The 11,226-nt window shown below is 41.6% G+C and overlaps 1 protein-coding gene across 1 annotated transcript in view; it reads right to left on the reverse strand.

The window, feature by feature from the left end:
- ELF1 (E74 like ETS transcription factor 1) overlaps nt 1-11,226 on the reverse strand; it is a 40,616-nt gene that overhangs the window by 25,938 nt on the left and 3,452 nt on the right. The window contains exon 3 of the mRNA XM_009646711.2: nt 5,301-5,475. Coding sequence (XP_009645006.1) covers nt 5,301-5,475 — 175 coding nt within the window. The remainder of the gene's footprint in view (nt 1-5,300; nt 5,476-11,226) is intronic.

An 11,226-nucleotide genomic window follows, 5' to 3' on the forward strand; every position in this document is an offset into this window, starting at 1 on the left:
CTCGTGTTGCCTGTCAGGTACTGGGGTGATGGCCCAGCCAATTCTTCACCCTGAATAATGGCAGGCGAGGCAGAGTTTGCCAGCTTTACATCCCTGTTACACTGCATGGCTAAAAATCAACCATCCATATCCAAGACTAATGAAAGGAACTTACAGTAGTCATATAAATAACGTAAACATAGAAATTAATATAATTTGATGCTCAAAAAACCATAAGGAGTGCCAGCTATCTGTCTATCCACAGACACGGAATGGCAAAAATAAGTTTCTTAACCACATTAATGCCCTTGCTAATACCCTTCAAGCCTCTTCTTAGATGATGACTTCACAAGGTGGTTTGAGCCAAATTAGTATTTCCCTGTTGCTGAAAAAAGAAGGGCTGTGGTTTTTCCTCCCATCTCTGCCTCTAGTTCATGATCCAAACTCCTGTCACTTAACACAAGCCAGGCTTCACACTTCTGCGATCACGCAGCGAGACCATTTAGTTTTATAAAAGGGCTCAAAAGAAGTTTTTTGGGGTTTTGCTGGGTTAGCAAGCTGAGTTACAAGAACTCAAGAGCTAATACAAATAAGGTGTGGGGTACTGCGCAAGGGAGATGGAGCACCACCTCTCTGTCCTACTAGCAGCAAGATGCTAATTTGCATTGCTCAACTTGAGACAGTGCTCGGAGATAACCAATTCAAATACCAAGGGCAAGTTGGTGTCTGTTATTTTCGTTTTTCTCTTAATGTTGCCAGAAAGGTATTCCAATCATCAGTAGCTATAAGACAGTCGCAAATTTAAGCGGAATTGGGATGAAATAGCTTATTTGTTACACTTTGGCAAAGTCAGAGCTGAAAGAATGATAGAGTTAATTTCTGAGAAGCATCAGATTTCAAATGTTATCTTAAATAGGTAAAAAGTTTAAAAAAAAAAGTAAAAAAGAGGGAAGGAAAAAAGGGGGGAAGGAAAATGAAAAGGAGAAGGGGAGAAAAAAAGAGGGAGGGGAAAGGGAAAACCACACCCAAAAGTAACTTCATTTTTTTTACCCAGGGTACTCTACAAGTTCTTGTTTATCTGGCAAGCCACAAAAGTAATCCTCTGTATCTGCCCGCCAATTACAGCCCAGTTACTGTGAATCCAGGTTCGCTATGAATCAGCGCTGGCCGTCAGCGCGAGGCCTGCCCGAACACAGCCTTCTGCTCCTCTCACCGGTGCCACGCACGCTGGAAGCTCCCCGCCTCAGTCCAAAGTCCTGGTTTCCCTACCCCTGCCTAGTGTCTTTTTTGAAAACTTTACACCTTTTTCAGGGATCCCATCCTGTTCCTGTTGCTTCTCTGGTGGCTGGCAGCTCAGTGGACAACACAAGTCCTTGTCCCGGCCAAGATAAGGGCTGTGCTACTCACAGCTCTGTTTAAATTCAGTGCTGGTTTTACTATAGACAAAAACAGGGACCGCAGAACCTCAAAATAACTTTGGAAGAAATCTAAAGTTGCTCAAAGCTGAAAGAGATCCATCCAACATGGACAGAGACCCCTTTTGCAGAATAGCTGGCTGTTAAATTTAAGCGATTGCTTTTTCATATCAACCGTGAGCTGACTGTGAAATGACATTGGGAAACTGAGTTTAAGAACACAGGTATTTCAGGAGACCTGCACGTCACCCTTCGTTTTCTTTTTTAAATAAGGTTTTAAAATTTGTAAGGAAAATAATCTCATTGGGAAGCTACATGAAAAAACCCTCACTGTTTTTAACCAGATACTACCTGCGGCAGTGACTAATTTCTTTACAAAGTAACTGAAACCGTACCTGGGGGTTGTTTTGGTTTTTTTTTTTGTTTGTTTTGTTTTGGGTTTTTTGTTGTTTTTTTTTTTTACAATTGGCATCTCGTCAACTCAAAATCCTCACACATTAACACTATGAAGTTCAGTTTCCACCTAACTACTCCTTTGGACTTCTTTGTAGCATCATAAATGATCACCGACGACGCTGGGTGCGTGTGGGACTGCAGCACTGAACATCTCTTTGCCTTCACTCTCCTACTGGACCAGCTTGCTGTGAAGTAAAATGCTGTGAAGTAACTTCTGAAATGGTTATTAAGCACCATTATCGATCTACAAAAATGCACACTCCTGTGCTCCCAATTCAGATTAGGGCATGGGGCATCTAAGTGCAAATTTTCTGTCCCTCCTCCCCCTCATGCCCATAACCATCTGTCTCAGTGCAGCTGCTTCCCTGGTCCCATCAAAAAGACGCCAGAACAGGTGAATCACAAAATGGCAGAGTTTGATTAACTGTTATTTTTCTAAATTAAACTGGCCAGCCATGGCAAAGTTAAAAAAAAAAAAAAAAAAGTTTTCAGGAAGTTACATAATCCAATTAGTTCCTCCTTCCTATGCATCTTATAACAATAATTAGTCACATTAATAAGGTAAATAAAGTGTAGCAAAGTGTACTATCTGACAAGTTGACCTGGAATTTATTCTGCACAAAACATTATCCTCTGTATTTTTCAGAGAAAGAAAAACCAATTCAATATTCCCTTTAGAGATAAAACCATTCAAAGCTAAACGCTCTCATTTATTTTCTTAATCACCCTTTACTACATGACAGTTAATCATTTAAAGTCCCATAATACTGGTAACAAACTGACCATGTAAATTGCCATTGTAGGTCTTCCAGGGAAAAGTACTTTTAAAGAGGAGGGTGATAGACAAGCCTGTCTATTAATTATAAAAAAATTAAAGTGTGAGTATTAATCTAACTAAAAAGCTGGTTGTTAGCCATCTTTCAGCAGGGTTTCACGTGAAACAGATGCTGCTCTTAGTCTCCTGCTGGTTGTAATTTACACTACAGGTAAGTAATCACCGATGTGAGATAGCTGTGGTTTTGAAGGGCTGAAGTTACATCCTATAGATGGAGAAACATAGCATCATCCATCATTCTGCAGCTAGATACCTAAAATGTAGTTGCTGCAGTTTCAGGAGACCTACTGCTAATTTCTGTTAGTTTAGGAGAACAGAGAAGCTTAACATATGACAGAGTCATGAAATATTACTGAAAAACTGTAACGTTAAAAAAACCCAAATCCTGCATATCAAGCAGCCGTTTCTCTGTAATATTTAGTCACAAATGATGGCGGTTTCAGTTTCATTTTGCTGTGAACATCAGTCTTATGAATACTTTAACGTGGAATTAGTACAGTCTTTATAATGTCTGATCCTTTCTCAAAGGCATAGCGTGGAAGTGACTGAAAAGACTGGTACAAGCTTCAAAGAGCAAAACAATGCATTTCACTGTTGAGACCAAACACACCCCATGAAAAAAAAAAATCAAGACGGGAACTTCAAAGAAGGGAGGAGAAAAAAGAAAAAAAAAAAAAGCAGCTGAAAAATAGAGTAGGTGGGAAATTTCAGTTACAATTAGCCCCATTCCAGAGGCAGCCTGCGGCAAGGAGTGCTTGAACCAGATCTCTTCCACGGCAGCTGTGCAGTGCAAGCGGGCAGCTGCGGCCACAGCCAAGGCTTGCTTGCAGCGGGCAGGGAGGTGACCGGGGGCTCCTTCCCCAGTGTCCTCTCCTCACCTCCTGTGGGGTGCCTTTGCACCCCTGAACCACCGAGTTCTGCCCTGCTCGTGTCAGGCAGGGTGGGTCCCTGCCACAAACTGGGAACTGAGCTGTCAGCACTGCCCGCCTTGCGTCCTAAGCAAGAGGTTTCAGCAGCAGCACTGGTTCCTGCCCGGCCTGGGCTCATCCAGCACTGCAAAACCAGGCACTTCCCTTTCCAAGGAAACCCACAGCACACACACTCGCTAGCAGGATGGAGAGTGAAACAGACAATTAGTTAATGTCTCCTTCACAACCATAACCTCTGCAAAGTGGAAGCTCTGATTTTCTAAGGACTTTGCCTTTAAAGAAAACCAGACTGCTTGAACTACAATGGATGATGGGAACAATACTGTACTTGTCTGCCTCCAAAGTATCCCAGAAACCCTTGGACACCATCGGTTACAAGGATTACATATTTTCAGTCTCTGGCAGCATTTTGCAAACCCTTCTCATGTGACCAGCAACAAAAAAAATGTTAACAAGAGCATTCACAAAAGCAGAGTTTCACAATTACTCATGCAAGTAAAAATTCACACACAATATATTACAGTGAATATGGATTCATAAGAACAATCTGCTATGAAAAATTCACACAGTCACATTAAGTGGTGCTTAAGTAACACACTGAGGAAATGCCAGTTGCAGTGTGAATAATTAATATGAATAGCAAGTGAATAGTTGGCAAGAGGTCTCAACTTGAAATAATGTTTAAGTATGTAAAACCTTGAATAATCAGCCAACTTATTTGTACAGTCACAGTTTGTTCACACATAATTCACTACTACAAAAAAAAAAAAGGAGCCATATTTATCAGATAAAACCATTTACTGAGAGCAGCTCATGTCAATTTACTCTGTGAGCTGCTCCTCATGTCAAGTTTTGTGGAGTTTTTGTTTTGCTTTTGGTGGTAAAAGATTGTATCAGAATATGCCTTTGGAAATAGTGTCAGAAGCATGACTGAAAACAGCAAGCTGTCTCCAGCCCTGGAGACAGTCCAGGTGTGGAGCCTAATGGCTGAAAGAAGACACAGCAAGTGATTCTCACTCTGTTAAGGATCTACCCCACCTTTCAGGTTTGTTCTGCAAAAATGCTTCAAATGCATGCGTTCAGCGAGGGGTTGTTTTTTAAAAAAAATGTGACATATCTTCAAGCTTTCCTCTTGAGAATTTTTGTCTCTTTGGCGCTACCCTTTCTAACAGGATTTACACAGAACATCTGTATTTTAGGTGTTAATCATTATTAAAGATCCAAATTGAATACTATGGCAAGCATACTTAACACCAGTAAGTCACACTAATGTGCGCATTTTATGGCTAATTGTATACCCTCAGGAAGCTAAAAGCAGTACATCTATTCAAGCTGCGTATTCCTGCATTTTGATATGTACATTTACTTTGGTACGTAGCAACCATTAAATAAGAACAAACAAATCCTATGAAGAGCAAAGAAAAATCTTGTTGGTACTTGGAGCAGGACTCTCTCTTTATCTCTGCTGATGGATGAAACTCTTCACCATTATCAGCTGTGCAGCTGGGATTGCAAGCCACCTGCTAATGGTATTAATGCCATTTTCTCTGTCTTGTACAGAATTAACAGCATTCTAATACTACTATAATTTTGTTTCCTGTTGTTATTTGTCATTAAGCTTTTTCCACCATTAGCGACAGCCATCTTGGCACAAAAACATGGCACAGAAATGTTTTTATTGCCAACCTGTGAGGGTGATATCATCATCTTCGATGATTTGCTCTTCTGCGACGTCCAGAGAGCTCTCAGTGATCATGTCACTAGGTTCATCCACGCAGGTTAAGCCAGAGTAGTTGTGTAGGAGGTCTGCACTAGGAACATGCTCCACGATGACAGCAGGGAAAATAGATGGATCACCGAGCTGGGGGGTGGAAAAAAAATTAAAATAATGGTGTTTAGACTATATCCAATCTAACCACTTACTGATTAATACTTTAAGAGACCTATACCACATTCACTTGAAGGAGGGATTACCAAAGAACAAGATGATTATTAGCACATAAAACCAAGTAGCAGCAGTGTCCCACTATGGACCAGAGGCTGAATATCACTGTAGTATCTAATACATTGACTTTACTCCAGTAGGTAATACCAGACTCCCACAACACTATTTTGCAGCATAAAAGCTGAAAATACAGAGGAGTGGCACAGCATAGTAAATGCTAAACTTTGCTGGCAACAATACTGGGCAAGCAACTTGCTGCAAGCACATTTATGTTTTGCTCTTCCCGTCAAGCTGGGGGTGGCTGTCAGGACTGGATAAAGCTTTCACAGGCACCAAATTTCACAGGAGACACTAGTTGAAGATCACTATTTTAGGGGACACTTGCTACAAGAACAAGGGGTGTAACAGGGAGTGCTTGATATACATGCCTTAATACTTTCCCTCTCTAATTCTTATGGCTTTAGTCACTTGACTTGACTTCCCTTCCGCTTTCCTTCCTAAGTCTGCTTTCAGACATCATTCTTCTGTCTCAATAGTTATTTTGCATCAGACTCAAGAAAAGGGGCAGCTGGGAAAACAGAAATCAAGCTGACCAGTAATAGTAATAAGATGCAAGCTCTCTGAAAAGGCACCCATTCAACAGGAAGAGGTTTTCAGAAAATACCATTTACTACAGACAGAGTATTTTCCAAAGCGAGTCTTAAAATGTCATTTGCAGGAAGAAAGTCATAGCTGATGATAGCAGAGCAAGTTCAAAGAAAGCCTAGTGTATCTCTAAGGCTCTCTCACTATAAAAATAAATCACATTATGAATGTGGCAAGCTTAAAAACAAGAAAACAAACAAAAAAGTTTCTAAAACGCGTCTGAGAAAACAAGTACATGCACATTTGGTCTCACCCTTCACAGAAGAGCACAGATACACACGGATCAAGCAGGTTTTCTATTTAACCACACAAGAAGAAAAACCACCATGCGATTATGAGCTTTCTTAAGAATTGCTCATGTCTCACAATCTTGCCACTACGCACACTGCCACCATCAGAAAATGGTATCAGAGCTACTGGCTCAACCAGACAACAACGGGACAACAGCTATGGGAGGAAGTCTCTCCTAGGGAAGAGTCTGGACCTTGAGTACTGGAAGTAAAAAGTGCAATTAGAAATTTTAAAAGGCAGTAACTTTAAATTGCTCTGTGTTTTGTAAAACATGTCTCGGCAACAACTGTGGTGAAGGGTAATCAGGGAAAAAAGAAAGCATTAAGAAACAAAACTAGTATTTCTATGGGCTTCCATCATGGACAAGTCTGCTGAACAACAAAAAAAACCAACCAACAAAACCAAAAGCAAAAACTGCACAAATAACCTACCTACTCTACCAAACATAAGCATCAAAATACAATACCATGGTACAAGATCAATAAAAATGAACAAAGGGCAGACCAGTTAAAGCCCTCTTATGCGATCACCTTGCCAGAGGATGGGCGTACATCAAGCCAAGCAATGGAACAGCTTCTACTCCACACCTTTGTGGCCACCTCTCTCCAAGGCTCCATCTTGCTTGGGCTGAGAAACCGGGAACTATTGGTGGCCAAGAGGTCCCCGCTGCTCAAAAACATTGTGTTCACACTGCACATCCTGTTTGTTTACTGGCCCTAACATCCCAGATCCTATTTGCTTCCAGGCAAGAGTAAACAACTAGATTTGATTAAGTAAAATCCAAATCAGTAAAAAAGATAAAGCACTGTAAAGAGAAAACTAAAGTACGGTGTGCATTAAAAAAGGTTTTATTTTCAACAACATGTTGCAGAAACTAGAAGGAAGGTGATCTGTTGCAGCCTCATTACCAAGATAAAATTCATGCTACAAAAATAGTTTAAGCACCCCAGTTTCAGTAATATGCCACTGTAACTTTGGGGATGAATCTACCTGCATTTTATGCCTATATATGTAACTAAATAAAAAAAAAAAAGTATTACATATGATACTCTACTCAGACTCCTGTCACCTGCAAGCTTTGCAAGTACCTGTTCCTGAGCAGGTAAAAACTATGGATTTTAGGTAGGGAAGATGCAAGTAAGACGATTTCAGTCTTCTCCTGCTTTAGCTCATAGACACTAGGGGTGAAGCTCATCTTGCCTAATTTCAGAGAGCTGTGGTGCAAATGCTTGGACTTGAGCTAGGAACCCCAGATTTCCTTCAGAGCCAACAGAGATAAATGGGTATTTCTAGGGCACAATTTCCCTGCCGTTTTAGGCTCCTGTGCTACAACAGGATGAATCATGCCCTGAAAAGACCCATTCCTCTCTGTTGACTACAAAAGGGTGGAGGTGTTGGGGTATCTATTTCTGATGTAGGCGTCCGTCTCTACATGCTCATCGGCAAATGGCCAGCTGCCTCCCCGCCATGTCTTCGAAGCGAGGTGCTCCTTCCTCCCTGCTTCTGCTGCTGCACCAGCTTGATAGCTGCAGCGTCTGCAGCAACATATCAAATTGCCTGTGCTTGGAATAAGCCCCACATTAGCTTCTTCTGGGTAAGAAAAAATAAAACCTACTCTGGCTCAGCACCATCCTTCTCTAATGACTGACTCTCAACGTCACTGACTTGGCCTCCAAGAGGCAAAACCACCTCCAGCACTGTTGTTATTTCTTTAGTGGGGACAAGTCATAAAAACCTGTTTCAAAATAATAAATGAAAGACAGGTAAAACCAACCTATTGTCACATGTTTTCAGCTCAGTTTCTCAAAGCCCTAGCTATATTACACCGTACTCATCACTCTGCTGTAAAACCTAATTACAAAAGCCCCAGCATCCATGTGCTACTGAAACACCCTTCACCGCTGACCGCAAAATGTTTCCCGTGGTACTGAACAGTGTTGCTGTCATGCATTTCGGTAGCAGATGGTTTGATCCGTACGATCAGATGTGAGCTGCTCTGCAAGCTTAAACTGTGTTTTGACCACGTCTAGAAACAACCAGCATACACGTACTCCATGCCGCTGTGTCTGTCTACAGGCAGAGAAATGCCCATGGCAGGGGAATACCCCGTTGCTTGAACTGAGCTTGACTGTCCGAGGAGCTTGCTGACACACTACGCTTCCGAAAGGTAAGAACCGAACAGAAAAGCATTCACTCGTGGTAAGACACTTTAAACATGGTTTTCTTTACATTAATAACAGTTTTGAACTGGAAGAGTCAGAGTAAATATCGCTTCCTGTGGCCTTTTATTTTAAAACCATTGTTATACTTGCTCACACCTTCCAACCTTACAGAGGTACAATGTATGGATTTTCTTCCCTGCCACAACTGTGAAAAGGAAAGGCTGGAACAAATATATAATATGCTTTCAGAGAGAAAAGCATTCACGCGACTGAAAAGAAATCTAATTTGAAATGCATTTTTGTGGAAACCGTCATCACTTTTTTGTACAATATTTGCAATCGGTTGTGATTTCATTAACAAGTATTTCATTCGGTTTCAAAAGCTACTACTAATGTATGCTGATGTATATATGATTGTTGAGAGGTTAAATCTCACCTCAGTACTTCTATAATATTCTTGATTTCATTGAAAGCGCCTGAATCCCAGTTGAGAGCCAAGCTAAAGCTTCCTGTAGCTCTGTTGTTTTAATACACAGGAATAACTTTGTACACATTTAGAACTGCAGAAGAGCCCATGTTTACTACGGCTCCCTTTGACAGGGAAAACACTCATTTAAGGACTAGAAGTTAGTGATTCAATGAAGACAAATTAAATTACCTCTCTAATAGCAAAAACTTCTTTACTTTGAGGGTGACAGAGCCCTGGAACAGGCTGCCCAGGGGGGTGTTAGAGTCTCCTTCTCTGGAGATAATCAAAGCCCGCCTAGACGATGTCCTGTGTAACGTGCTCTTGGTGAACCTGCTTTAGCAGGGTTGGACTCGATGATCTCCCGAGGTCCCTTCCAACCCCTGCCATTCTGTGATTCTGTGATCACAAAACAATTTATTTCTAATACATGGGTGGTTTTACATGCACTAACAAAAAGGAAGAGTGCAAAGTATCCCAAGACTGAAAAAAGTCCCAAATGAAACTGTCAGCAATGATTTTCAAGAAATCAATACATCAATCCATAGAAGAACAATTTGCGTATTTTTTCCTTTTGCCTACTTCTGCTGCTTCATTTTTCCCATACAAAATATAGTTTAAGTATGACACCCTAGCTTCGCCAAAGCTTTGTCTTGGCTTTAACGCATCTCCCACGTCTGCCGGGCACATAAAGGAGTTGAGCTACTGCTGAAAATTTCCACAAATCTTAAGACACTAAATTCCTCACTATTGTTTATCTACAAACCAGTCATGTAGATCGAACTTTAACAATTCCGAGGAGTGCAAAGCCTCAGACAGATGCTGAAGGTCCCACGAGCAGGTCCCTGAAAGCATAGGTCATGCTTCATGACTCCCTAAAAACTGAACCCTGCCCTCCTCCGGTGTCCAAAGGCAGCAATCTTCCTGCTCTCAAATTCTTCCAGGGTGCTTGACATGCTGACAAGGTGTTTCTTTTTTTCTCTCTGAGAATTTTCTCATCAGCTGTCACCAGCTAACAGAAGATCAAAGCACCATCCTGGTTGTGGAAATGGAAAATAAGGAAGGGGATTTCTTCTGCTCTGCAGGTACTGTCTTCTCACTACCAGTCCTCTAAGGAGGAAAACTTGTCCCAGGAATATGGTGACTAGCATCTTACTGGTGTGGAATAAATTTTGTGCAAGTGAATGATGGATGGGAAGAAAGGCATGCAATAGATAGGAACACGGAAAAGCTACATGGTGGGGAGGGGGGGGGAGATAAAGAAACCTCTGTGAAAAAAAACTGGCTTTTAAACAGAGCATCAGAATTCAGACTTGCAATACAGTTGGCCATTTATTTAAAACAAAACCAAAAACCTAAACAAAACTAGGCAAAGGGATTTTGGTGACTAGAAAACGGGCTTTGGTTTTCTCTTGCTGAAGGTTCCTGTGCCAACAGCGGAGGCAGCTTCTTGACTTCAAAGGCATTTGCATGGCCAGCATCTGAGAAATTACCAAGTTTCACAGAGGGACACTGGAAACAGGTAAATGTCGCTTGCTTTCCTGGGGAGACAACCTCATTACGGATCTCACAATCATTTCCTTAAAGTCTTCATAAAACTGCAAGTGGCTAAGGGGAAGACTTTCTGCAGGAGCTGGAAAAAGCCAAAAAACATAGACATTGGCCTTGACCAGTTGACTTAATGTTTCAGGACAACACGGGGAAATGTGCAGGAGCAAACCAAGGCATGAGAAGACGGTGCAGAAGTCATGGCCCAACCTAAGGGCTCAGACCCTGTAATTACAGAAGAAGGGAAGAATGAAACATCCCTCAGAGGCACAGAAGAGGCCTCCAGGCCCAGGTTACTACACGCTTCAGAGCCACTTGAGAGAGCACTTGTCGTAACAGAGCAGCCGTGCTGGGGACTGTGCTAGCAATTTAATGGTTGCGATAATTCAGCATGTCCCTGGCACCATTTAAAACTTCCCAGTATGAATTCAACTTCTGTGGCTACTTTTATTCAGCCTTTTAAAATTAAGAGTGTCCCGATCAAAAAGCACGTTAACTGTAAGTTAGCGAAGGACTAAATGACAAGACATTGAGAGGGGAATCCACAGAAATGAA

Source organism: Egretta garzetta, unplaced genomic scaffold (genome assembly GCF_000687185.1).
Source record: "Egretta garzetta isolate BGI_Z169 unplaced genomic scaffold, ASM68718v1 scaffold779, whole genome shotgun sequence".
NCBI classification, from domain to species: domain Eukaryota; kingdom Metazoa; phylum Chordata; class Aves; order Pelecaniformes; family Ardeidae; genus Egretta; species Egretta garzetta.